General features: G+C 48.3%; 1 protein-coding gene across 1 annotated transcript in view; it reads left to right on the plus strand.

The window, feature by feature from the left end:
- Positions 1-14,745: 14,745 nt before the first annotated feature.
- LOC122935534 (nuclear RNA export factor 1-like) overlaps positions 14,746-24,187 on the plus strand; it is an 83,518-nt gene continuing 74,076 nt past the window's right edge. Inside the window, exon 1 of the mRNA XM_044291305.1 lies at positions 14,746-14,777. Within this exon, the coding sequence (XP_044147240.1) occupies positions 14,746-14,777 (32 nt within the window). The remainder of the gene's footprint in view (positions 14,778-24,187) is intronic.

A 24,187-nucleotide genomic window follows, 5' to 3' on the forward strand; every position in this document is an offset into this window, starting at 1 on the left:
TGATGTGCGGTCTGCAAATTGCGGATCGCACATTGCAGGTGTCCGTGTTTTGCGGATCCGCAAAACACTTCCGGACGTGTGAATGGACCCTAAGGGTGCATTCACACGACCGTAAGGTGTTTTGCGGTCCGCAAAATACGGATACCGGCTGTGTGCGTTATGCAATTTGCGGACCGCACATGGCCAGCGCTATATAGAGAATGCCTAAGCTTGTCCATGGTTGTGGACAAGAATAGGACATGCTCTATCTTTTTACGGAGCCACGGAACAACGGATGCGGAGAGCGCACGGTGTGCTGTCCGCATCTTTTGCGGCCCCATTGGGTACGCACCCGTTCCGCAAATCTGCGGAACGGATCCATTTATACGGTCGTGTGAATGTTCCCTTAAGGGGGTAGTCCCATCTTAGACAATGAGGGCATATCGCTAGGATATGCCCCCATTGTCTGATAGGTGGGGGTCCCATCTCTGCGACCCGCACCTACAATGAGAATGGAGCGGGGAGCGCTGTGGCTGGAGGACCCCGGATTTCCTGGGGTCTGTCCACCACCAAGTGCTGCTCCCATAGAAGTGAATGGGAGCGCACCGCGCACGGGCGGCCCCTGCTCCCATTCATTTCTATGGTGCAGACGGAAATAAGCGGCCCCATAGAAATGAATGGATGGCGGCTGCGCATGTGGAGTGCACCCTCCATTCATTTCCCTGCTCCGTTCTCATTGTAGGTGCGGGACCCTCGCCTATCAGACAATAGGGGCATATCCTAGCGATATGCCCCCGTTGTCTAAGATGGCAAAACCCCTTTTAAATGATACCTGTCTTGTGAAAATCGGTTGTGGCGTTCCCAAGAAAGTCTTTTGCTCTTACAGCAAATGAGGGCTTTGGTTCACAGAGGGGCGGGGCCAGTGCTGGAAAGTTGAGGCGCACTGAGGTACTAGGCTCCACCCCTTCAGTGCACCGAAGCCCTAATTTGCATAGAGAATATGTTTCTTCTTGGGAATGCCGCAATCGATTTTCACAAGACAGGTATCATTTTAATCAGCAGGATCAACCCTACCAGGCTGTATGTCTGGTTTAATAAGGTCAATCCGGCTGACGGTGTTCTTTATCATAAGCGTCCCTTTGAAATGTCTACTATGAACTATGGAAGGGATTAATCTGCAGAGCAAAGGGTGGGGTGGGGGAGAGGAATGAGCAGGTCTATGCTTGACAGAGACCGATTTGGGTGTCCTCACCCTACTGAACAGGGACTACATCCACAGCCGTGTAAACAGCAGCACCATGATGAGAAATTTAATGGGTGAGCTTGTATTTCCGCCATGTGAAGAATACCTAGAGTGTGACAATGATTCTGGCATATTCATGAGTCAGGAAGCTCAGGATGAGCATGTTTATAAGCCCCCCTCCCCTTCAGTGAAAACCTATAAAGGTATAAATGTTATAGCTGCTGGAATGTAGAGCGGAAAAAAATGAAACCTTAAGGCTGGGTTCACACCTGAGCGTTTTACAGCGCGTTCCTACGCGCTGTAAAACGCTCAACAAGGAGAAACCAATGATTCCCTATGGGAATGGTTCACACTTGGGCGTTTTACAGCGCGTACGATCGCGCTGTAAAACGCCCGACGCTCCAAAAAGTACATGAGCGACTTTTGGGGCGTTTGTGGCCATAGGACACTGTAGTGAATCACACAAACGCGCGTCAAACGCGCGTTTACTATTACAAAAACGCGCATAAAAATGCGCGTCAAAAACGCGCGTTTGCGCAACGCTCAAGTGTGAACCCAGCCTTAAGGGCATCTGTCAGCAGATTTGTCCCTATGACACTGGCTGACCTGTTACATGTGCGCTTGGCAGCTGAAGACATCTTTGTTGGTGCCATGTTCATATGTGCCCGCATTGCTGAGAAAAAAGCTTTTTTAATATATACAAATGAGCCTTTAGGAGCAACAGGGGCGTTGCCATTACACCTAGAGGCTCTGCTTTCTCTGTGACTGCCGAATACTCAGGTGATGACGTTTACACTGCCTGGTCCGGTCAATCTGAATCTCTAGGTAAACTGGCTCTGTTGTCCATAGCAACCAATCACATTCCACCTTTCATTTCTGAGAGCGCCTTTGGAAAATGAAAGGATGAATCTGATTGGTTGCTATGGGCAACTAAGCTAGTTTTCCTTTACACCAGTTTTGATAAATCTTCCCCCATGCCTTTTACTAGGCCGCACCCTTTTATGTGACCCCACCTTAGGCCTCATTCACACGTCAGTGTTTGATCAGTGATTTTGGGCACAAAACAGGTGCAAATCTATCCCTTATGTCTGTGGAGGCTCCAATCCTGGGTTTGGCTCACAAACACTGACTGTGTGAATGAAGCTTTACTCAATATTTGCCCACCAGGGCTGTGTCTAATATGAGGGCTGACAGGATATTAAGGCCACATGTCTTGGGCTACTTTGTCCACGTGAACCAACCTAATGAAAGTGAATGTGGTCACATTGCGTGACACGTCATTTGCCAAAAATCCATCATGTCTCTCCAACATGCTGGTTGCAATAGGACCGCCTCTCATTATGTGTCATGGTCAGGGTCTCGGGGGCAGATTTACCAATCCTAAAGATTGCGTACACAGATCTGGAGCAAGGACACTTTATACCAAGTATTGGTCGGCTTCCTTTAAGACAGAATTTTACTCCAGAATTGTGGTGAAATTTTGGTACAAAATATTGCCTCATGCCCTTTCATGCGAAGCCACACACCCCTTACCACTAAGCCCCCACCCCCCTTTTTGAGCAGGTTGAAAAAATTGGAGAACCCCAAAATATTGCACCAATTTCTACCCCTGGCCTAACTGCTTGCACACCCTCCAATGTCTTACAGCAGGGGTGTCAAACTCAAATTCATCGGGGGCCGCATCAGCAGTTTGGTCATCCTCAAAGGGCCGGTTGTATCGGACTTATGGGGGATCTGTGGGTGACACTTATGGGGGATCTGCCCACCCCTAGGACCGCCCCCTAAAACCGCCCCTTTAGACAACAGGGATGCAAGTAAAATTTGGGGGGGGGGGGGGGCTATAAAAGTCCAGCCCAGCAAAGAAACCCCCCAGATGGGGATGGCACTGTTAATGGGGGATCTGGGGATGGCATCCACAGATCCCCCATCCTATAACAGTGCCATCCACAGACCTCCCCATCCTATAACAGTGCCATCCACAGACCCCCCCACCCCATAACAGTGCCATCCACAGACCCCCCACCCCATAACAGTGCCATCCACAGACCCCCCACCCCATAACAGTGCCATCCACAGACCCCCCACCCCATAACAGTGCCATCCACAGACCCCCCCACCTCATAACAGTGCCATCCACAGACCCCCCACCCCATAACAGTGCCATCCACAGACCCCCCCACCCCATAACAGTGCCATCCACAGACCCCCCACCTCATAACAGTGCCATCCACAGACCCCCACCCACCCCATAACAGTGCCATCCACAGACCCCCCACCCCATAACAGTGCCATCCACAGACCCCCCCACCTCATAACAGTGCCATCCACAGACCCCCCCACCCCATAACAGTGCCATCCACAGACCCCCCACCCCATAACAGTGCCATCCACAGACCCCCCCACCTCATAACAGTGCCATCCACAGACCCCCACCCACCCCATAACAGTGCCATCCACAGACCCCCCACCCCATAACAGTGCCATCCACAGACCCCCCCACCTCATAACAGTTCCATCCACAGACCCCCACCCACCCCATAACAGTGCCATCCACAGACCCCCCCCCCCCCCATTGCAGCTCCAGTACAGACTAGTTATAAAATGTGTACAATTAATAAGGATTCTATTCATGAGGCCCCCTCTGCAGTAGAACATTCAATATAGCCACATCCTACTCACAGGGCTGTTATCTTAATGCTGGCCGGCCGGGCAGACGAGCGGCAGCGTCACGACTGACGTCACATGCCTGCGCCGCCTCCTTCATTCAGAAAGTAGGCCGGGCACATGACGTCAGTCGTGACGCTGCCGCTCGTCTGCCCGGCCGGCCAGCATTAAGATAACAGCCCTGTGAGTAGGATGTGGCTATATTGAATGTTCTACTGCAGAGGTGGCCTCATGAATAGAATCCTTATTAATTGTACACATTTTATAACTACTGGAGCTGGGGGCCGGAGCACAGTGAGCGCACCGGCCCCCAGCTCCTCCTCCCAGTCCCTCCCCGCTGATACATCGCAGCCTGCGATGCTGGAGCATGGCAGGCTGCGATGTCAAAAGGTGGCGGAACGCCGTTCCGGTGCATTCCGCCAGAAAAAAAAGCCCTGCCGCTCATTATGCGATTTATTATCGCTTCCTGCAGGGGCCGCCTGCAGGAAGTGATAATAAAAGGTGAAGGCTGGCGGCCGGCGGCGGCTACGCGGGCCTTGTGTTTGACACCCGTGTCTTACAGTGAGCTTGTCTTCGACTCTCCAGAGGCAGCTCTTCCTGATCCTGTTTGGGCGATCATCTGATCAGCAGATGGTGATGAGCTGCTGTGTCTTTGCAGACCCTGATCAGCTCGGCGGTACGCCAGGAGGCTGCACCCGGGACTAATAAGTCCACCCCAGTGGAGTAATCGGCAGTAAAAAAAATATAAAATATATATATAAGGAAAGCTAACCCACACCATAGCCTCCCCTGACAACCTCAGTACATCCCCTATATCGAAATCTCTGTAAGGCCTCATGCACATGACCGTATCCGGTTTCTAGCCCACAAAACACAGATACTGGCCTCGTGCGCTGCAAGCTTTCGCATTTCACACGTGCAGCACTCTTGTAAAAATGGCTATTCTTGGCTGGAAAACGGACAAGAATAGGACATATTCATTTTTTTTTTTCTTTTTTTTTTGCTGGGTCTGCAGTACGGATATGGATGGCGCACGGTCCACGGCACGGCCAGAACACGGTCATTTGCATGAGCCCTTTCTCTCACAGTGTACCAACTATTGGATGGTTTATTTTGAGACAGATTTTTACACCAGATTTGTGGCGCATATTAAAGGGCTTCTGTCACCCCACTAAAGTCTTTTTTTTTTTTTTGGGCTAGTTACATTCCTTATAGCGCGATATATGAGAATATAATGTTGTCACTTACTTTCATTCGGCCGTTTCTTAAGAAAACGAAGTTTTATAATATGCAAATCAGGTCTCTACCAGCAAGTAGGGCGTCTACTTGCTGGTAGCCGCCGGAAAAAACCGCCCCCTCGTCGTGTTGATTGACAGGGCCAGCCGCGATCTCCTCCTCCGGCCGGCCCTGTCAGTATTTCAAAAATCGCGCGCCTCTGTTCATTCGGCGCAGGGGCTCTGAGATGAGGAGGCTCGTCTCCTCAGAACTCCCTCAGTGCGCCTGCGCCGATGACGTCTTCTCTTTCGGTGATGTCATCGGCGCAGGCGCACTGAGGGAGTTCTGAGGAGACGAGCCTCCTCATCTCAGAGCCCCTGCGCCGAATGAACAGAGGCGCGCGATTTTTGAAATACTGACAGGGCCGGCCGGAGGAGGAGATCGCGGCTGGCCCTGTCAATCAACACGACGAGGGGCGCGGTTTTTTGCGGCGGCTACCAGCAAGTAGACGCCCTACTTGCTGGTAGAGACCTGATTTGCATATTATAAAACTTCGTTTTCTGAAGAAACGGCCAAATGAAAGTAAGTGACAACATTATATTCTCATATATCGCGCTATAAGGAATGTAACTAGCCCAAAAAAAAAAAATGACTTTAGTGGGGTGACAGAAGCCCTTTAAGCTTCACCTCTTTCGGCTAAGCCATACCTCTTGTCGTTAGAAAACAATATTGAAAACCCTCAATGCGCCAATTTCTACCACTTTTTTGGCAGAGACATACTGTAGGTAAATTTGGGGCTCTCTGTGTGGAAAATGTCATAAAAACCACAACAGAAAGCACAGATCACTGTGCCATTTTTACAGGTAAAGTAACATGCAAGAGCCAAATTTATGTGTGTGAGGACCCCAACAGTAAGGGGGTTACAAGTTACAGGGGTTGTCTGAGATTTTGATATTTAGTGGCCTATCCGCAGGTCATCAACGTCTGATCGGCTGGGTCCACCTCCCTACACGGCGTTATGAAGGGCAGTGGTGCTCCCATTAGCGCCGCGGCCTCTTCCTAGGCCAGTGACATCATCAGTCCCATTCACGTCAATGGGCCTAAGCTGCAATACCAAGCCCTGCCACTGTACAATGTATGGCGCTGTGCTTGATAAGCTTTGAGGAGGCCGCATTGCTCATTAGAAGGCTGGGATGCTGGTCCGTTACCGGTCAGATATTGGTGACCTAGCCTGAGGATAGCCATCTATCAATCTCAGTATCAAAATATCGGAAAGCCCTTTAACCACTTCAGCCCCGCTAGCTGAAACCCCCTTCATGACCAGAGCACTTTTTACACTTCGGCACTACACTACTTTCACCGTTTATCGCTCGGTCATGCAACTTACCACCCAAATGAATTTTACCTCCTTTTCTTCTCACTAATAGAGCTTTCATTTGGTGGTATTTCATTGCTGCTGACATTTTTACATTTTTTGTTATTAATCGAAATGTAACGATTTTTTTTTTTGCAAAAAAATGACATTTTTCACTTTCAGCTGTAAAATTTTGCAAAAAAAACGACATCCATATATACATTTTTCGCAAAATTTATAGTTCTACATGTCTTTGATAAAAAAAAATGTTTGGGCAAAAAAAAAAAATGGTTTGGGTAAAAGTTATAGCGTTTACAAACTATGGTACAAAAATGTGAATTTCCGCTTTTTGAAGCAGCTCTGACTTTCTGAGCACCTGTCATGTTTCCTGAGGTTCTACAATGCCCAAACAGTAGAAAAACCCCACAAATTACCCCATTTCGGAAAGTAGACACCCTAAGGTATTCGCTGATGGGCATAGTGAGTTCATAGAACTTTTTATTTTTTGTCACAAGTTAGCGGAAAATGATGATGATTTTTTATTTTTTTCTTACAAAGTCTCATATTCCACTAACTTGCGACAAAAAATAAAAAATTCTAGGAACTCGCCATGCCCCTCACGGAATACCTTGGGGTGTCTTCTTTCCAAAATGGGGTCACTTGTGGGGTAGTTATACTGCCCTGGCAATTTAGGGGCCCAAATGTGTGAGAAGAACTTTGCAATCAAAATGTGTAAAAAATGACCGGTGAAATCCGAAAGGTGCACTTTGGAATATGTGCCCCTTTGCCCACCTTGGCTGCAAAAAAGTGTGACACATCTGGTATCGCCGTACTCAGGAGAAGTTGGGGAATGTGTTTTGGGGTGTCATTTTACATATACCCATGCTGGGTGAGAGAAATATCTTGGCAAAAGACAACTTTTCCAATTTTTTTATACAAAGTTGGCATTTGACCAAGATATTTTTCTCACCCAGCATGGGTATATGTAAAATGACACCCCAAAACACATTCCCCAACTTCTCCTGAGTACGGCGATACCAGATGTGTGACACTTTTTTGCAGCCAAGGTGGGCAAAGGGGCACATATTCCAAAGTGCACCTTTCGGATTTCGCAGGCCATTTTTTACACATTTTGATTGCAAGGTACTTCTTACACATTTGGGCCCCTAAATTGCCAGGGCAGTATAACTACGCCACAAGTGACCCCATTTTGGAAAGAAGACCCCCCAAGGTATTCCGTGAGGGGCACGGCGAGTTCCTAGAATTTTTCTTTTTTTGTCGCAAGTTAGTGGAATATGAGACTTTGTAAGGAAAAAAAAAATATATATAAAATCATCATTTTCCGCTAACTTGTGACAAAAAATAAAAAATTCTAGGAACTCGCCGTGCCCCTCACGGAATACCTTGGGGTGTCTTCTTTCCAAAATGGGGTCACTTGTGGTGTAGTTATACTGCCCTGGAAATTTAGGGGCCCAAATGTGTAAGAAGTACTTTGCAATCAAAATGTGTAAAAAATGGCCTGCGAAATCCGAAAGGTAAAGGTGCACTTTGGAATATGTGCCCCTTTGCCCACCTTGGCAGCAAAAAAGTGTGACACATCTGGTATCGCCGTACTCAGGAGAAGTTGGGGAATGTGTTTTGGGGTGTCATTTTACATATAACTATGCTGGGTGAGAGAAATATCTTGGCAAAAGATAACTTTTCCCATTTTTTTATACAAAGTTGGCATTTGACCAAGATATTTTTCTCACCCAGCATGGGTATATGTAAAATGACACCCCAAAACACATTGCCCAACTTCTCCTGAGTACGGAGATACCAGATGTGTGACACTTTTTTGCAGCCTAGATGCGCAAAGGGGCCCAAATTCCATTTAGGAGGGCATTTTTAGACATTTGGATCCCAGACTTCTTCTCACACTTTCGGGCCCCTAAAAAGCCAGGGCAGTATAAATACCCCACATGTGACCCCACTTTGGAAAGAAGACACCCCAAGGTATTCAATGAGGGGCATGGCGAGTTCATAGAAATTATTATTTTTTTGCATAAGTTAGCGGATATTGATTTTTTTGGTTTTTTCCTCACAAAGTCTCACTTTCCGCTAACTTAGGACAAAAATTTTAATCTTTCATGGACTCAATATGCCCCTCACGGAATACCTTGGGGTGTCTTCTTTCCGAAATGGGGTCACATGTGGGACGTCTGAATGGAGCCTTACAGGGGGGTGATCAATGACAGGGGGGTGATCAATGACAGGGGGGTGATCAGGGAGTGTATATGGGTGATCACCCGCCTGTCATTGATCACCCCCCTGTAAGGCTCCATTCAGACGTCCGCATGTGTTTTGCGGATCCGATCCATGGATCCGTAAAAATCATGCGGACGTCTGAATGGAGCCTTACAGGGGGGTGATCAATGACAGGGGGTGTTCAGGGAGTGTATATGGGTGATCACCCGCCTGTCATTGATCACCCCCCTGTAAGGCTCCATTCAGACGTCCGCATGTGTTTTGCGGATCCGATCCATGTATCCATGGATCCGTAAAAATCATACGGACGTCTGAATGGAGCCTTACAGGGGGGTGATCAATGACAGGGGGGTGATCAATGACAGGGGGTGATCAGGGAGTGTATATGGGTGATCACCCGCCTGTCATTAATCACCCCCCTGTAAGGCTCCATTCAGACGTCCGCATGTGTTTTGCGGATCCGATCCATGTATCCATGGATCCGTAAAAATCATGCGGACGTCTGAATGGAGCCTTACAGGGGGGTGATCAATGACAGGGGGTGTTCAGGGAGTGTATATGGGTGATCACCCGCCTGTCATTGATCACCCCCCTGTAAGGCTCCATTCAGACGTCCGCATGTGTTTTGCGGATCCGATCCATGTATCCGTGGATCCGTAAAAATCATACGGACGTCTGAACGGAGCCTGACAAGGGGGTGATCAATGACAAGGGGGTGATCAATGACAAGGGGGTGATCAATGACAGGGGGGTGATCAGGGAGTTTATATGGGGTGATCATGGGTGATCAGGGGTTCATAAAGGGTTAATAAGTGACAGGGGGGGGGGGGGGGGGTGTAGTGTAGTGTAGTGTTTGGTGCGACTTTACTGACCTACCTGTATCCTCTGGTGGTCGATCCTAACAAAAGGGACCACCAGAGGACCAGGTAGCAGGTATATTAGACGCTGTTATCAAAACAGCGTCTAATATACCTGTTAGGGGTTAAAAAAATCAGATCTCCAGCCTGCCAGCGAGCGATCGCCGCTGGCAGGCTGGAGATCCACTCGCTTACCTTCCGTTCCTGTGAGTGCGCGCGCCTGTGTGCGCGCGTTCACAGGAAATCTCGCGTCTCGCGAGATGACGCATATATGCGTGACTGTGCGCAGGGCTGCCGCCTCCGGACCGCACATCTGCGTTAGGCGGTCCGGAGGCGGTTAAAAATGTATTTTTGTGGTAAAGTGTGCACCTCTTTTTATACATATTCCCCTGATGGCACAATTTTTTTTTATTTTTTTTTTTATAAAAGTATCCTAAAGATAACACCCCATGTATTACAGTAAAAATGTCTCAATTGTCAAGTGGCTGAGAGGGCCTGGAGCTGCATGTGTAAGGGCATCCTATAACACAAACTGTATTGCCCTTAGCAACCAATCACAGCGCAGCTTACATTTGGTATTCTGCTGGTGAAAAATAAAAGCTGCGCTGTGATTGGTTGCTATGGGTAACGCTGCTATGGTCTAGCAGTAATATGCGGCCTGATTCTCTATAAACCACGTGAGGTCGCTTTCAACAAACTTTATGAACAACTAGCGACGCTGCGCACCTTCCTCTGAGGCGCTTGTTCAGGGGCGGGGCAGTGACGTCATCGGGAGGCACCGTGCGCGGCTGCATGCGGGAGCGGTGATGACGTAGGAGGTAATCGGAGCTGATGGTGTGTGTGCGGGGAGGGTGTACATGTCATGCAGAGGCCTGGTGTGAAGAATAATGATAGATGCGTTACCTGACAGGTACCGGATGAGTAGCGTGTGAAATATAATTCGTAGTGCAGGAGCCTTCATAGAAAGCTAATAAACAATGCGTTTTTTTTTATGTCTGCTGGAGTAATGGATGCCGGTATAGAGGAAGTTTACTATATAGATCTGTCCTGTGCATCATATCTGTGCAGTACTGGCGATATATATACTGGTGCGTTCACACCGTGCGTTCTTATATCGCGCACCGGAAGCAAAGGGATTGTCCATATTAGAGTATCTAAACGTCCAGTATTACACAGAGTTGTCAGTTCAGTCGTGTATTTTGCATCCGTTTTTTGTACAACAAAAAGAGACTAGTGTTCTGCTGCGATTGCGCTGAGCGCTGCTTACACCCGTACAGTCAGTCGCCCTATATGAGGCGGGGGCAGTCCTAAAGACCGACGGGTCCTAATTGTCACGCTTAAAGGGATTGTTTCATCGCCCCTTTTAGAATGCCACCCCTGGGGTGATCAGCTGATTGGCCCGATCCTCAGCCGGCCCGGCACTGTAGTATAAGGCCCCTTTCGCACAAACAATATGGATGCGTTCAGTGAAGCTGGCACCATTTCGCAAGCAAGTTCAGTCCGTTTTGTCTGTAATTGCATTCAGTTTTTTTTCCGTTTTGATGCGTTTTTAATGCACATAAAAAAAACGAAAAAAAAACCCAGAAGGTTTACAAACAACATCTCTTAGCCACCATCAGTGAAAAACGTATCGCGTTCGCCCCTTGCTTCCGGAGGCAATGCGTTTTTCAATGAAAAACGCAGAATATAGAACATGCTGCGACTCTCACGCAACGCAGAACTGATGCGTGAAAAAAACCCGAAACTAAATTGAAATAAATGGGTAAGGGATTCAGTGCGGGTGCGATGCGTTCACTTCACACATCGCACCCACGCAGAAAACTCATTCATTTGAAAGGGCCCCTCCCCCAGATTGGAAGCTGCTGGTGGAGTGAGGGTCCCGACCAGAGGAACCCCCCGTTATTCTCATATGCTGCAACAGGGCTTTGGACAGGAGTAGGCAACCTCTGGCACTCCAGCTGTTGTGAAACTACAACTCCCAGCATGCATACTTGTTCAGCTTTTCTGAGAACTCCCATAGAAGTGAATGGAGAATGCTGGGAGTTGTAGTTTCACAACAGCTGCAGGTTGCCGATCTCTGTTCTAGAGGGTGTGACAGGTCTCGCCCATCCCAAGGCCTCTCGCACATCAGTGAATTACGGACACCACAACACGTACCCATGCACTGTAATGGCTGTATTCACCCGTCAGTGGTTTTCTGTGGACTAGGGGTTTGCGGTGGGGGGTGGGGGGGGAGATGTGATCGGGGTTGTTCAGCCTTGGAGCCGACAGTCCCTTTGGTCTAGATCTGTGCCCCTGAACATATAAAAAGGAAACCACATCTGCTCGCAGTAGCTTAAAGGGGGTTTTCCCATCACAGACAATGGGGGCATATCGCTAGGATATGCCCCCATTGTCTGATAGGTGCCCGAACCTATGCCAAGAACGGAGTGGGGAGAGCGGTGGCAGGAGGTTTTTTCCGGGGTCCAGCCACCCCCAAGCGTTCTCCCCATACAAGTGAATGGGATCGCAGCACGCTTGCGCGGCCACCGCTCCCACTCAGCCAGCGGTCGGCTATTTTCGGCCCCGTAGAAATGAATGGCGGGCGGCTGCGCGTGCGCAGTGCGCCCTCGTCCACCTTGCCTGCTCCGTTCTCGGTCCTAGCAATATACCCCCCATTGTCTGTGATGGGAATACCCCCTTTAAACACTACCACACAGCAGCGATGCACCATTCAAGCCTCTGTGACCGCTGAGGCCTGTGATTGACTGCAGGAGAGGAGCAGCGTCACGACCGCAGACAGGCAGGTCTTAAGTTCAAGGGCACAGATTTGGACCCTTCTCCAAGGACAGACAACCCCTTTAAAGCAGTTTACACCCCCTTCTCTATAGGGAAAAAAAGGCCTGAAAACCGCGATCCAAAAATGTCTGAAGAGAAAAACGCCATACAAAGCGCCAAACAGCCATATGCGTTTCGCGCACAGTGTTTTATTTTTTTTTATTCCATTTCCGTTGTTTTGCTCTTTCAATGAAAAGAACAGATGCGCCGGAGTTGACAAATGATGGAAGTGAACGGCGCCCGCGGGACCCCATTGAGTATAACGGGATCTTTCAGTTCTCCATTAGGAAGCCCAGCGGACAGAACATCGCAGCATGTTCCTGTGTTTTGGATGGTTTCTGCGGCGGTGGCCCCTAACAGAACCTCCAGCGCAGATGTGAACGTCTTAAAACCCTAAATCCCACTGCAGGCAGAAAAGCAAAAAAAACTCATATGGCGGGGGGGACTGCACAGATGTAATTTACTGATCGACTCGCACGCCCTCCGTTTATGAGGGGCTTTGTATTCGCAGATAAGGCGGCAGTCACATGGTTCCATGTAGTGCACCCCATTGTCCCCCAATATAACCAGACCAGGCTTTATCCTGCATAAATGATATCTATTAGTATTGGTGGAAATTTTGACCAAAATACGCGTGAGCCAAAGCGCGTCAGGAAGCCCACGGAGGTACAGTTTATAGTGGTGAAGAGCGCAGGTCTGTAATACAGCCGTGTGTATGAGCCTTAAAGGCGTTGTCTCATCATGGACAATGGGGGCATATCACTAGGATATGCCCCCATTGTCTTATAGGTTAGGGTTAACCCTATATCGAGAACGAAGCCCCGCATGGTGGTGGCCGGAGGACTCTGGTCCGGCCACAACCGAGCCGGCTCCCTATAGAAGTGAATGGGACCAGCCCCCGCTCCCATTCATATTTCTATAGGGCCAACAGAAATAGCCAAGCTATTTTCTCCGGCCCCATAGAAAATGAATAGAGAGCAGCTGCGCATGCACAGTGTGCGCCCTCCTTCACTTGCGAGGCTCCGTTCTCGATATAGGTGTAGGACCCGCACCTTTAAGACAATGTGTGCATATCCTAGCCATTTGCCCCCATTGTCCATGATGAGACAACCCCTTTAAGACGTCTCCTGAGCCTCTCTTTGTAAAATGAAAGGTTGGGCATTAGAGGGAAGCACCAGACTGCCGCAGGTCCAAAGGGGTTGCGCCGGCGACTTGCCTAGATAGCAATCACCCGGTGCGCATCTGCGTCTCTCCACGCCTGGCGGCACATTGCCTGCACAACCCCTTTAAAGTGCTCGGAGCAAAGATGCCAGGGTCGACTTTTTAATGGACCCGGGGTTTGTTCAGCCCTGGTTTTAGTTATGTACAGGTGATGCCCTGTTTTTATCGATTTGATGATCGCTGTGCCCCCCCCCCCCCTGTGTATGATGACGCAGGGCTGTGCCCCCCCCCCCCCTGTGTATGATGACGCAGGGCTGTGCCCCCCCCCCCCCCTGTGTATGATGACGCACCCCTGTGAGGTCCAGCACTGGTTCTAGCTTTATTAGAAAGAAATTTACACGTACTATAGGATGTCTAATTTTCACGTTTTACGTCAATTGTGGCATAATGAGCCTTTCAAAGAGGTTTTCCAGGAGTACGATATTAGGGCTCATGCACCCGACCGATGTTTTAGTCCGCATCCTATCTGCATTTTTGCGGACTCGTTCACTTTAACGGGGGCGCAAGAGATGCGGACAGCACAGCATGCAGCTGTACCCTAAATGCGGAGCTGGTCTCCTTCCGCTGCTGTAAGCCTCTGTTCACACTCGTATACAGGCGTGTATACCCTTACCATGAATCTCATTGTGGATTCCCCAATGCAAATTTAATGCACACACCAGGCTGTCTCGCGTTACTCATCTCGGGATATCTTAACCCAAGAGGAACATAAACCTGGTAATGAGCAAGCACTGCCTGGACAGGTCATCAGTATCTGATCGGTGGGGGTTCAGCATCCGGGACCCCCTCCGATCAGCTGATTGAGAAGTAGTACCGCCGCCGTCTTCTCATGTGATGTTGCGTTCATCAGTCACGTGGCCTAGGCACAGCTCAGCCCCATTGAAGTGAATGGGGCTGAGCTGCAATACCAAGCACAGCCCCTATACAATGGCTTCTGCGAACGCCGGTGCTTTCCCAAACAGCTGATCGGCGGGGGTCCCGGGTGTCGGACCCCCACCGATCAGACACTAAGTAGGATAGGTCATCAGTTTAAAAGTCTGAGAAAACCCCTTTAATAATGTCTTCGAGGCTTCCTTTATCCGTTTAATAGAGCTTTTCTTTTTTACCTTGCAGCTTTATGAAACCATTTTACTACAGAAGCCCCAGCGATGACCATGCAAGAAAACTGCTACCAGCTTCGGTAAGGACGGCCAGTACATCTGGGTCCTCTGAGATCAGTTCTGTCTGCCTACAAGACTTAAAGGGAACCTGTCACCGGGATTTTGGGTATAGAGCTGAGGACATGGGCTGCTAGATGGCCGCTAGCACATCCGCAATACCCAGTCCCCATAGCTCTGTGCTTTTATTGTGTTAAAAAACCAATTTGATACATATGCAAATTAACCTGAGATGAGTCCTGTCCCTGACTCATCTCCAGAACAGGACTCATCTCAGGTTTATTTGCATATGTATCAAATCGTTTTTTTTTACACAATAAAAGCACACAGAGCTATGGGGACTGGGTATTGCAGATGTGCTAGCGGCCATCTAGCAACCCATGTCCTCAGCTCTATACCCAAAATCCCGGTGACAGGTTCCCTTTAAAGGGTTTTTGTCGAGACTGCTGCACACCCCTCCCCGCTCATCCCTAGACCTAGACTCGCGTCCCCCCCCCATCCTGACGTTGCGGCAGGCTGAGCATGCGTCCTGCTGCTCCATTCATTCTCAATGGGACTGCTGGAGATTCCTGGGCTCTGTATTCAGCCCCATCAGTGGAGCAGCATCAGACACATGCGACCACTTCTAGGTCTGGACAGGAGAACGTGACCGCATTTCTCAGGAACGAAGGGGGTGACAATGGTTGGACGCCCCACGATCAGTTTCTATTTTCTTATCCTGTGGCTAGGCTAGGGGATGACACAAGCCCTTTAAACTTTAGCGTAAAGAGGTTTAACTTTTAAAGGGACATATTTTATAAAACGTATACCTGTGTGTGGTGGTCCCATTTTATATGAAGGAGCAGACAGGAGGGGGGAAATAGGAAGAGACCAAAAGTCGGTTTACTAGTACAATGTCTCCATATTACGACCGTGTAAAACCAGCCGTTCAGATGGACATATCGTACATGACGGTGGGGTGGATCTAATCCAGGGTCTCTTTCCCGGGGCAAACAGCAGAATTTTCAAAGCGGCTATGGATATAAATGGGGTAAACAACATGGAGTGCAGTGACATCTCATAGAGTCCCATGGCTTTCAGTATCACTTTTATGCTGACGGCACACAGATCTACCTCTCTTCTCCTCCTCTCGCTTTCTAAAACTTAACATGAATAAAACAGAATTCATCATCTTGCTCAACCCCCCCAACAGACCTATCTATCACGATCAATGGCTGCACACTCTCCCCGGTCAACCAAGCCCGCTGCCTTGGAGTGACCTTGGATTCTGTCCTCTCCTTCCGACCGCACATCCAAGCCCTTTCCACTACCTGCCGCCTCCAACTCAAAAACATCTCCCGCATCCGCGCTTTCCTCAACCAGGAGTCTGCGAAAATGCTTGTACATGCCCTCATCATCTCCCGCCTAGACTACTGCAACATCCTCATCTGTGACCTTCCATCTAGCACTCTCGCACCCCTCCAATCTATCCTCAACTCTTGAATAATAGAAGACGAGGGGGGCACTCACTGGTACTTGCAGAGTGGTTACTTTATTCCAACCTAGTAAAAGGTAGGGAGCAGACTTACAGACATGTGTGCATCAGCAGGAGAAGGCGACGGCCGTTTCGCACCTAGGTGCTTCGTCGGGCCTGTAATCAGGCGGTGAGTTTCACCTGCTTTTAAAAGCCTGTTATGATGCGCTTCTCTCTGCGCTGCCCAGGCATTGCGCTCACCTGGCGCCTACCTGTGCGTCACAGAGGGGGAGCTACATCACTGTGTGAAAGACATATTGCATTAAAATAATAATACAAATAAACTTGCAATGAGTAGGAGCATAATCAACGGCATTTACAAAAAGACTCCCATGTCGATCTTTTCATTGAGTCCCAACGGACCCATTGCGCCTGCGCGCAAGATCCACTTACTCTCTCTCCTTTAGTAGTTCTTTAGGTCTATCTTCCCCCTTGTGGTAGGCTGCGTATTACCTCAATCCCCGCGAAGCTTAGTGTTTGATCGCTCCCTCCATGTTCCTGTCTTATATGTTCAATGAGACGTGGGCAACCCCGTGCCACTGGTAAGTGAATGGATATGTTCCCTAATCTTTTCTTGGAGACATCTAATTGTTTTCCCTATATAAAACCTGCCGCATATACATTTTAGCAAGTAGACAACGTATTTACTTTTGCAGGTTATAAGGGTGTTAACCCTATGCTGGATCCCTCCAAAGTTTAGGGTGTCCCACTGCGGGTCCAGTTTACAACATGAGCAATGGCCACATCTGCGGTTACTCTTGGGGCCCCAACTTTCTTTTATAACATTTTTGATCTGATAGGCCATTGGTCCATACTTGAAGGAAAACACAAAGGGGTCTAATCTGGAGTTTTGTTTGTCCTCTTTTTCTTTATCAACAAGGGTCACTCTTGGAGGTTTTAATTGTCTTGGATGTGCAGCCTTTTTCAGAATCCGCTTTATTCACCAAACCCGACACAGTCGATCGTGCTCGGAATTGGGTTAGGCACAGGTACAGGCATCGTACGAGGGGGGGTAGGGTTATGCAATGGGCACATCAGGGGCGAGGGATTATGGGCGGGAGATGGGGGCGTGGTGAGTTCAGCAGTCTGACGGCCGTTAGGAAGAAAGTGTTCAGCTTCCTCGATGTCCTTGCAGGGATGGCCTGATACCTGCGGCCGGACTTTAGACGTCTGAAGAGATGATGGCCCGGATGGGAGTGGTCATTGGATATTTTCAGAGCCCTGGAGCGCAGTCTGTTGGAGAAGATAGAGTCAAGGGGTGGTAGTGGCAGTCGAGTAGTTCTCTCCACCGAGCTGATAACCCTTTGTAGTTTGCGCTTGTCACTGGCTGATGAGCCGACATACCAAACCAGAAGACCAGAAGAGACAAGCATAGTACCGACTCGAGGGTACAGGAGTAGAAGGACTTCAGTAGGTCCTGTGCCATGCCGAACTTCCTCAGTTGTTGAAGGAAGTAGAGCGGCTGGTGAGCCTTATTTATGATGGACTAGATGTTGGGATGCCAAGATAGGTCCTCAGAGATTGTCGTGCCTAGGAGGCGGGCGTTGGGTACCCTTGCGACTTCAGATCCGTCAATGTAGGTCGGGGGGGGGGGATCTACCCTTCTCTTCCTGAAGTCGATGACCAGCTCGACCATCTTTGTGGTGTTTAGGACCAGATTGTGCGCGCCACACCAGTTGCTGACCCTGTCGATTTCCTTACGGTAGGCCTGCCCATCGCTGTCGCTAATCAGGCCCACGAGTGTGGTGTCATCTGCGAACTTGATGACTTTAACTGTGGCCTCCTCCAATCTGCACTCGTTCGTGTACAGAGAGAACAGGAACGGCAATAGTACACATCCCTGAGGGGCGCCAGTGTTGGTGACCCTCGGTTTCATTGCATCATTGAGTAATTTTATGGGGTAACCCCTAGCCAGAAGCCTGTTCTTCAGGTCTAAAGCCTGGAGTTGGTGGCCGTGGGCTTGCGGTATCCCTCAGTCACCAACTCCCCTTGCCTCACTGAAATGGCCAAATCCAAGAATTCGAGGTGTAAGCCTCCGAATTTGTGTGTGAATAGCATATTCATGTCATTGGATGTATTAAGATGCTGTACAAAGCGCGTGAAATCAACTTCTGTACCTGTCCATACTATGAACACATCATCGATATACCATAAAAACAGTGTGTATGAAAGGTAGGAAGGGGTTTGAAAGCGCATAAATATATTTGTCCTCGAAATTAGCTAAATACAGATTAGCAAAAGTGCATGCGACTGGTGTGCCCATTGCTGTGCCAAACTTCTGCCTGTACCAGGTATCCCCCGAATCTAAAGGCATTATTTTTAAGGATGAATTCCAATGCATCATGGATGAAGTTGAAGAATACCACACTTTTGCCAGTGTTGGCCAAGATGTCTGTCACCACTTTAATGCCTTTATCTTAGGGGATACGTGTGTACAGGTTTTCAACATCAAGTGACACTAGTTTGAAGCTCTCCTGCCACTGTATAGCATCCAGTGCCAGCAAGAGGTCCGATGTGCCTTTTAAGTGTGAAGGGGCAAACCTAACCATAGGTCTGAGCAACCAGTCGACATAACGGGATAGGGGTTCAGTCACTGACCCGACCCCAGACACTATAGGTTTGCCAGGGGGTTGGGTCAGTGACTTATGTATTTTGGGTACAAAGTACCATGAGGGTTTTAAGGGAAATAATGGTAACAGTTTTTCGCGACAGTAGATTAAGCTCGGAGTATCTATGGAGTCATCTCCGTAACAGGCCCTGCATATAATATGTAGTATCTGCCTGTAATATTTTATATACTTCTTTGTTATGAAGCTGTCGATGGGCCTCTGCCACGTAATACTCCTTGGTCATTAGGACCACATTACCTCGCTTGTCTGCCGGCTTTATGACCATATCATCACGGGTTTGTAACCATTTCGGGGCCTTTTCTTCCCTGATATCTAAATTTTTATTTGCCACGGGGTACACTAGGGCTTTTACCCCCTCTAGCACTTTCTGTTGAAATATATCAATGGAACTGCCGGCAGGCGAGGGAGGATTAAACGTGGACCTAACACCTCCCTGAAATTCCAATGACGACCCTGCCATCCACTGGAGACATGCTATTTCCATGTGATCAAAGTTGGCTGTGACACTGAACCCTAAAGGACCTATAAATGCGGGTGTTTCGCCTTCTTTTTCCTCTTTTTCTGTTGTGGACTGGATTCTTTTGAATAACTTGTTTAATGTTAATTTCCTGGTGGCCTTGAACAGGTCTATTTCAAACCCGACTGCGTCAAACTGCTCCACCAGGCTGTAGTGGAGCCCCCTGTTGAGGACCCTCATACAGTCTGGTGGTAGCACGGAGCCAGTGAGGTTGATAACCAAATTATGTGAGGGGCTTTGAGGTACTCCCTCCGCTATAGTCTCCAAGACGCTTGTTTCCTTTTGTATCCCTGTCTTGTGTTTTTGTTTTTCCTTTCACTCCCCCCCTTCTGATGTGTTTCCTAAAGGAGTTGGGCTATGCTGGTTGCTGGGGGGTTTCTGCACTACCCTGGGCCATGGCATCATCAGAGACACTTGAGCCCGAGTCGGTAGTCCAGTAATCGCCTTTTTTACGCTGCTGTCTGCGTTTCTTCATGCGGTTTCTTGGGTTCCAATTGAAGACTCTATCTCCATCGAAATCTTGTTTATCCCTGAGGAATTTGTCTCTCTTTTTTTTTTCTTTTATGTCTCCTTGGACAATGATTAATCTTGATTCAAGGTGTTTCTTGGATGTGGCCATTTCAGTGAGGCAAGGGGAGTTGGTGACTGAGGGATACCGCAAGCCCACGGCCACCAACTCCCTACTCCATTACTCAAGCTATCATGCCCCCAGCGTCAAAAAAGCTGTGTCTTATGGACAGTTTGTCAGACTCAAACGCATCAACAAGTTAGAGGAAGATTACAACAAACAGGCTTTAGACCTGAAGAACAGGCTTCTGCCTAGGGGTTACCCCATAAAATTACTCAATGATGCAATGAAAAAGGCTGCACATTCAAGACGATTAAAACCTCCAAGAGTGACCCTTGTTGATAAAGAAGAAGAGGACAAACAAAACTCCAGATTAGACCAATGGCCTATCAGATCAAAAAGGTTATAAAAGAAAATTGGGGCATACTAGAAAGAGATGAATCCTTGACAGGAATAAAAAATATTGCACCCATTGTCGCATTCAGAAAATGCAACACAAGGACAGATTGGTCCGCAGTAGATTTCAGGAAAATAAAACTGAGACATGGCTACAGAGTTGGGGCCCCAAGAGTAACCGCAGATGTGGCCATTGCTCATGTTGTAAACTGAACCCGTAGTGGGACACCCTAAACTTTGGAGGGATCCAGCATAGGGTCAACACCCTCATAACCTGCAAAAGTATATACGTTGTCTACTTGCTAAAATGTATATGCGGCAGGTTTTATATAGGGAAAACAATTAGATGTCTCCAAGAAAGGATTAGGGAACATATCCATTCACTTACCAGTGGCAAGGGTTGCCCACGTCTCATTGAACATACAGTACAGACCAAAAGTTTGGACTCACCTTCTCATTCAAAGAGTTTTCTTTATTTTCATGACTATGAAAATTGTAGATTCACACTGAAGGCATCAAAACTATGAATTAACACATGTGGAATTATATACATAACAACAAAGTGTGAAACAACTGAAAATATGTCATATTCTAGGTTCTTCAAAGTAGCCACCTTTTGCTTTGATTACTGCTTTGCACACTCTTGGCATTCTCTTGATGAGCTTCAAGAGGTAGTCATCTGAAATAGTCTTCCAACAGTCTTGAAGGAGTTCCCAGAGATGCTTAGCACTTGTTGGCCCTTTTGCCTTCACTCTGCGGTCCAGCTCACCCCAAACCATCTCGATTGGGTTCAGGTCCGGTGACTGTGGAGGCCAGGTCATCTGGCGCAGCACCCCATCATTCTCCTTAATGGTCAAATAGCCCTTACACAGCTTGGAGGTGTGTTTGGGGTCATTGTCCTGTTGAAAAATAAATGATGGTCCAACTAAACGCAAACCGGATGGAATAGCATGCCGCTGCAAGATGCTGTGGTAGCCATGCTGGTTCAGTATGCCTTCAATTTTGAATAAATCCCCAATAGTGTCACCACCAAAGCACCCCCACACCATCACACCTCCTCCTCCATGCTTCACGGTGGGAACCAGGCATGTAGAGTCCATCCGTTCACCTTTTCTGCGTCGCACAAAGACACGGTGGTTGAAACCAAAGATCTCAAATTTGGACTCATCAGACCAAAGCACAGATTTCCACTGGTCTAATGTCCATTCCTTGTGTTCTTTAGCCCAAACAAGTCTCTTCTGCTTGTTGCCTGTCCTTAGCAGTGGTTTCCTAGCAGATATTCTACCATGAAGGCCTGATTCACACAGTCTCCTCTTAACAGTTGTTCTAGAGATGTGTCTGCTGCTAGAACTCTGTGTGGCATTGACCTGGTCTCTAATCTGAGCTGCTGTTAACCTGCGATTTCTGAGGCTGGTGACTCGGATGAACTTATCCTCCGCAGCAGAGGTGACTCTTGGTCTTCCTTTCCTGGGGCGGTCCGCATGTGAGCCAGTTTCTTTGTAGCGCTTGATGGTTTTTGTGACTGCACTTGGGGACACTTTCAAAGTTTTCCCAATTTTTCGGACTGACTGACCTTCATTTCTTAAAGTAATGATGGCCACTAGTTTTTCTTGCCATAATACAAATTCTAACAGTCTATTCAGTAGGACTATCAGCTGTGTATCCACCTGACTTCTCCACAACGCAACTGATGGTCCCAACCCCATTTATAAGGCAAGAAATCCCACTTATCAAACCTGACAGGGCACACCTGTGAAGTGAAAAAGCTCATCAAGAGAATGCCAAGAGTGTGCAAAGCAGTAATCAAAGCAAAAGGTGGCTACTTTGAAGAACCTAGAATATTACATATTTTCAGTTGTTTCACACTTGTTTGTTATGTATATAATTCCACATGTGTTAATTCATAGTTTTGATGCCTTCAGTGTGAATCTACAATTTTCATAGTCATGAAAATAAAGAAAACTCTTTGAATGAGAAGGTGTGTCCAAACATTTGGTCTGTACTGTATAAGACAGGAACATGGAGGGAGCGATCAAACACTAAGCTTCGCGGGGATTGAGGTAATACGCAGCCTACCACAAGGGGGAGATAGACCTAAAGAACTACTAAGGAGAGAGAGTAAGTGGATCTTGCGCGCAGGCGCAATGGGTCCGTTGGGACTCAATGAAAAGATCGATATGGGAGTCTTTTTGTAAATGCCGTTGATTATGCTCTACTCATTGCAAGTTTATTTGTATTATTATTTTAATGTAATATGTCTTTCACACAGTGATGTAGCTCCCCCTCTGTGACGCACAGGTAGTTACTGTTACTCCTCTGCCAATCCCTTCACTGGCTCCTATTACCCAGCGAATTCAGTTAAAAATTCTAACAAATACGTATAAAGCCGTCCACAACCTGTCCCCTCCCTTCATCTCTGAGCTACTTTCCCCGATACATCCCAACACGTAATCTCCAATCCTCACAAGACCTCCTTCTCTCCTCTCATCACCTCTTCCCACAATCTCCTCCAGGATTTCTCCCGTGCATCCCCCTCACTATGGAAATCGCTTCCCCAACATATCAGACTCTCACCTACAGTGGAATCCTTCAAAAGAAACCTGAAAACCCACCTCTTCAGACAAGCCTACAACCAGTGACCCTGCTGCCTCTATACCGCCATGACCAGCTTCACCCGCACCTACTGTGTCCTTCTCCCATACCTTGTAGATTGTAAGCCCTCACGGGCAGGGCCCTCTCTCCTTCTGTACCAGTCTGTAACCTGTCTTGTTTATGATTAGTGCAATTGTCTGTATTATGTATGTGCACCGCTTATCAGATGTACAGCGCTATGGAATGAATGGCGCTTTAATAATAAATAATAATAATGCTCTTCCAACCAATGGCGGACATTTCTAGCCGTGTGACATGTCGCATTGTGTTGCTGGAAAATCCCATCCTCCCCAGGAAAGACAATCAGCATGTAGAGGTGTACGTGATCTGCAAGGAGGGATTCATACCCAAATCGGTTGAGAGCACCTACACATGGGTGAGTGGCCCATAGAATGCCATAAAAACCTTCCCCAGATGATAACGCTGCCCCCACTGGCTGCATGGTATTTGTTCTCTGATGTTTATCGCCTGACACACCAACCGCCATCCGCCATCACGCACCTTCATAGCCGACATTCACCTCTCACATCAGTGGCATGTGGTGCTCCACAGTTTCCACGTCGTTTCTTCACAATGGTTCCATTTGTCCACTCGCCATACACTTTCAAAACAGCATCACGAGAACAGTTCACACTGCGCAGTTTCAGAAATGATGAATGTCCCCTTTTACGCATGACAGCAACGAGGGATATGTGTGCAGACCGCCTACCACACACCTTATATACCGAACGAGCCAGCTCAGCACACCTTATATACCGACCGAGCCAGCTCAGCACACCTTATGTACCCACCGAGCCAGCTCAGCACACCTTATGTACCCACCGAGCCAGCTCAGCACACCTTATGTACCCACCGAGCCAGCTCAGCACACCTTATGTACCCACCGAGCCAGCTCAGCACACCTTATGTACCCACCGAGCCAGCTCAGCACACCTTATATGCCCACCGAGCCAGCTCAGCACACCTTATATGCCCACCGAGCCAGCTCAGCACACCTTATATGCCCACCGAGCCAGCTCAGCACACCTTATATGCCCACCGAGCCAGCTCAGCACACAGGACTTCCTTCATGAGCTACACACTGCCGACGTCGAAAGTGGTCATAATAATGGGACTCAACTGTGTGTATTATAACAAGTTCATCTCATGGCAGCCCT

Source organism: Bufo gargarizans, chromosome 4 (assembly GCF_014858855.1).
Source record: "Bufo gargarizans isolate SCDJY-AF-19 chromosome 4, ASM1485885v1, whole genome shotgun sequence".
Classification (NCBI taxonomy): Eukaryota; Metazoa; Chordata; class Amphibia; order Anura; family Bufonidae; genus Bufo; species Bufo gargarizans.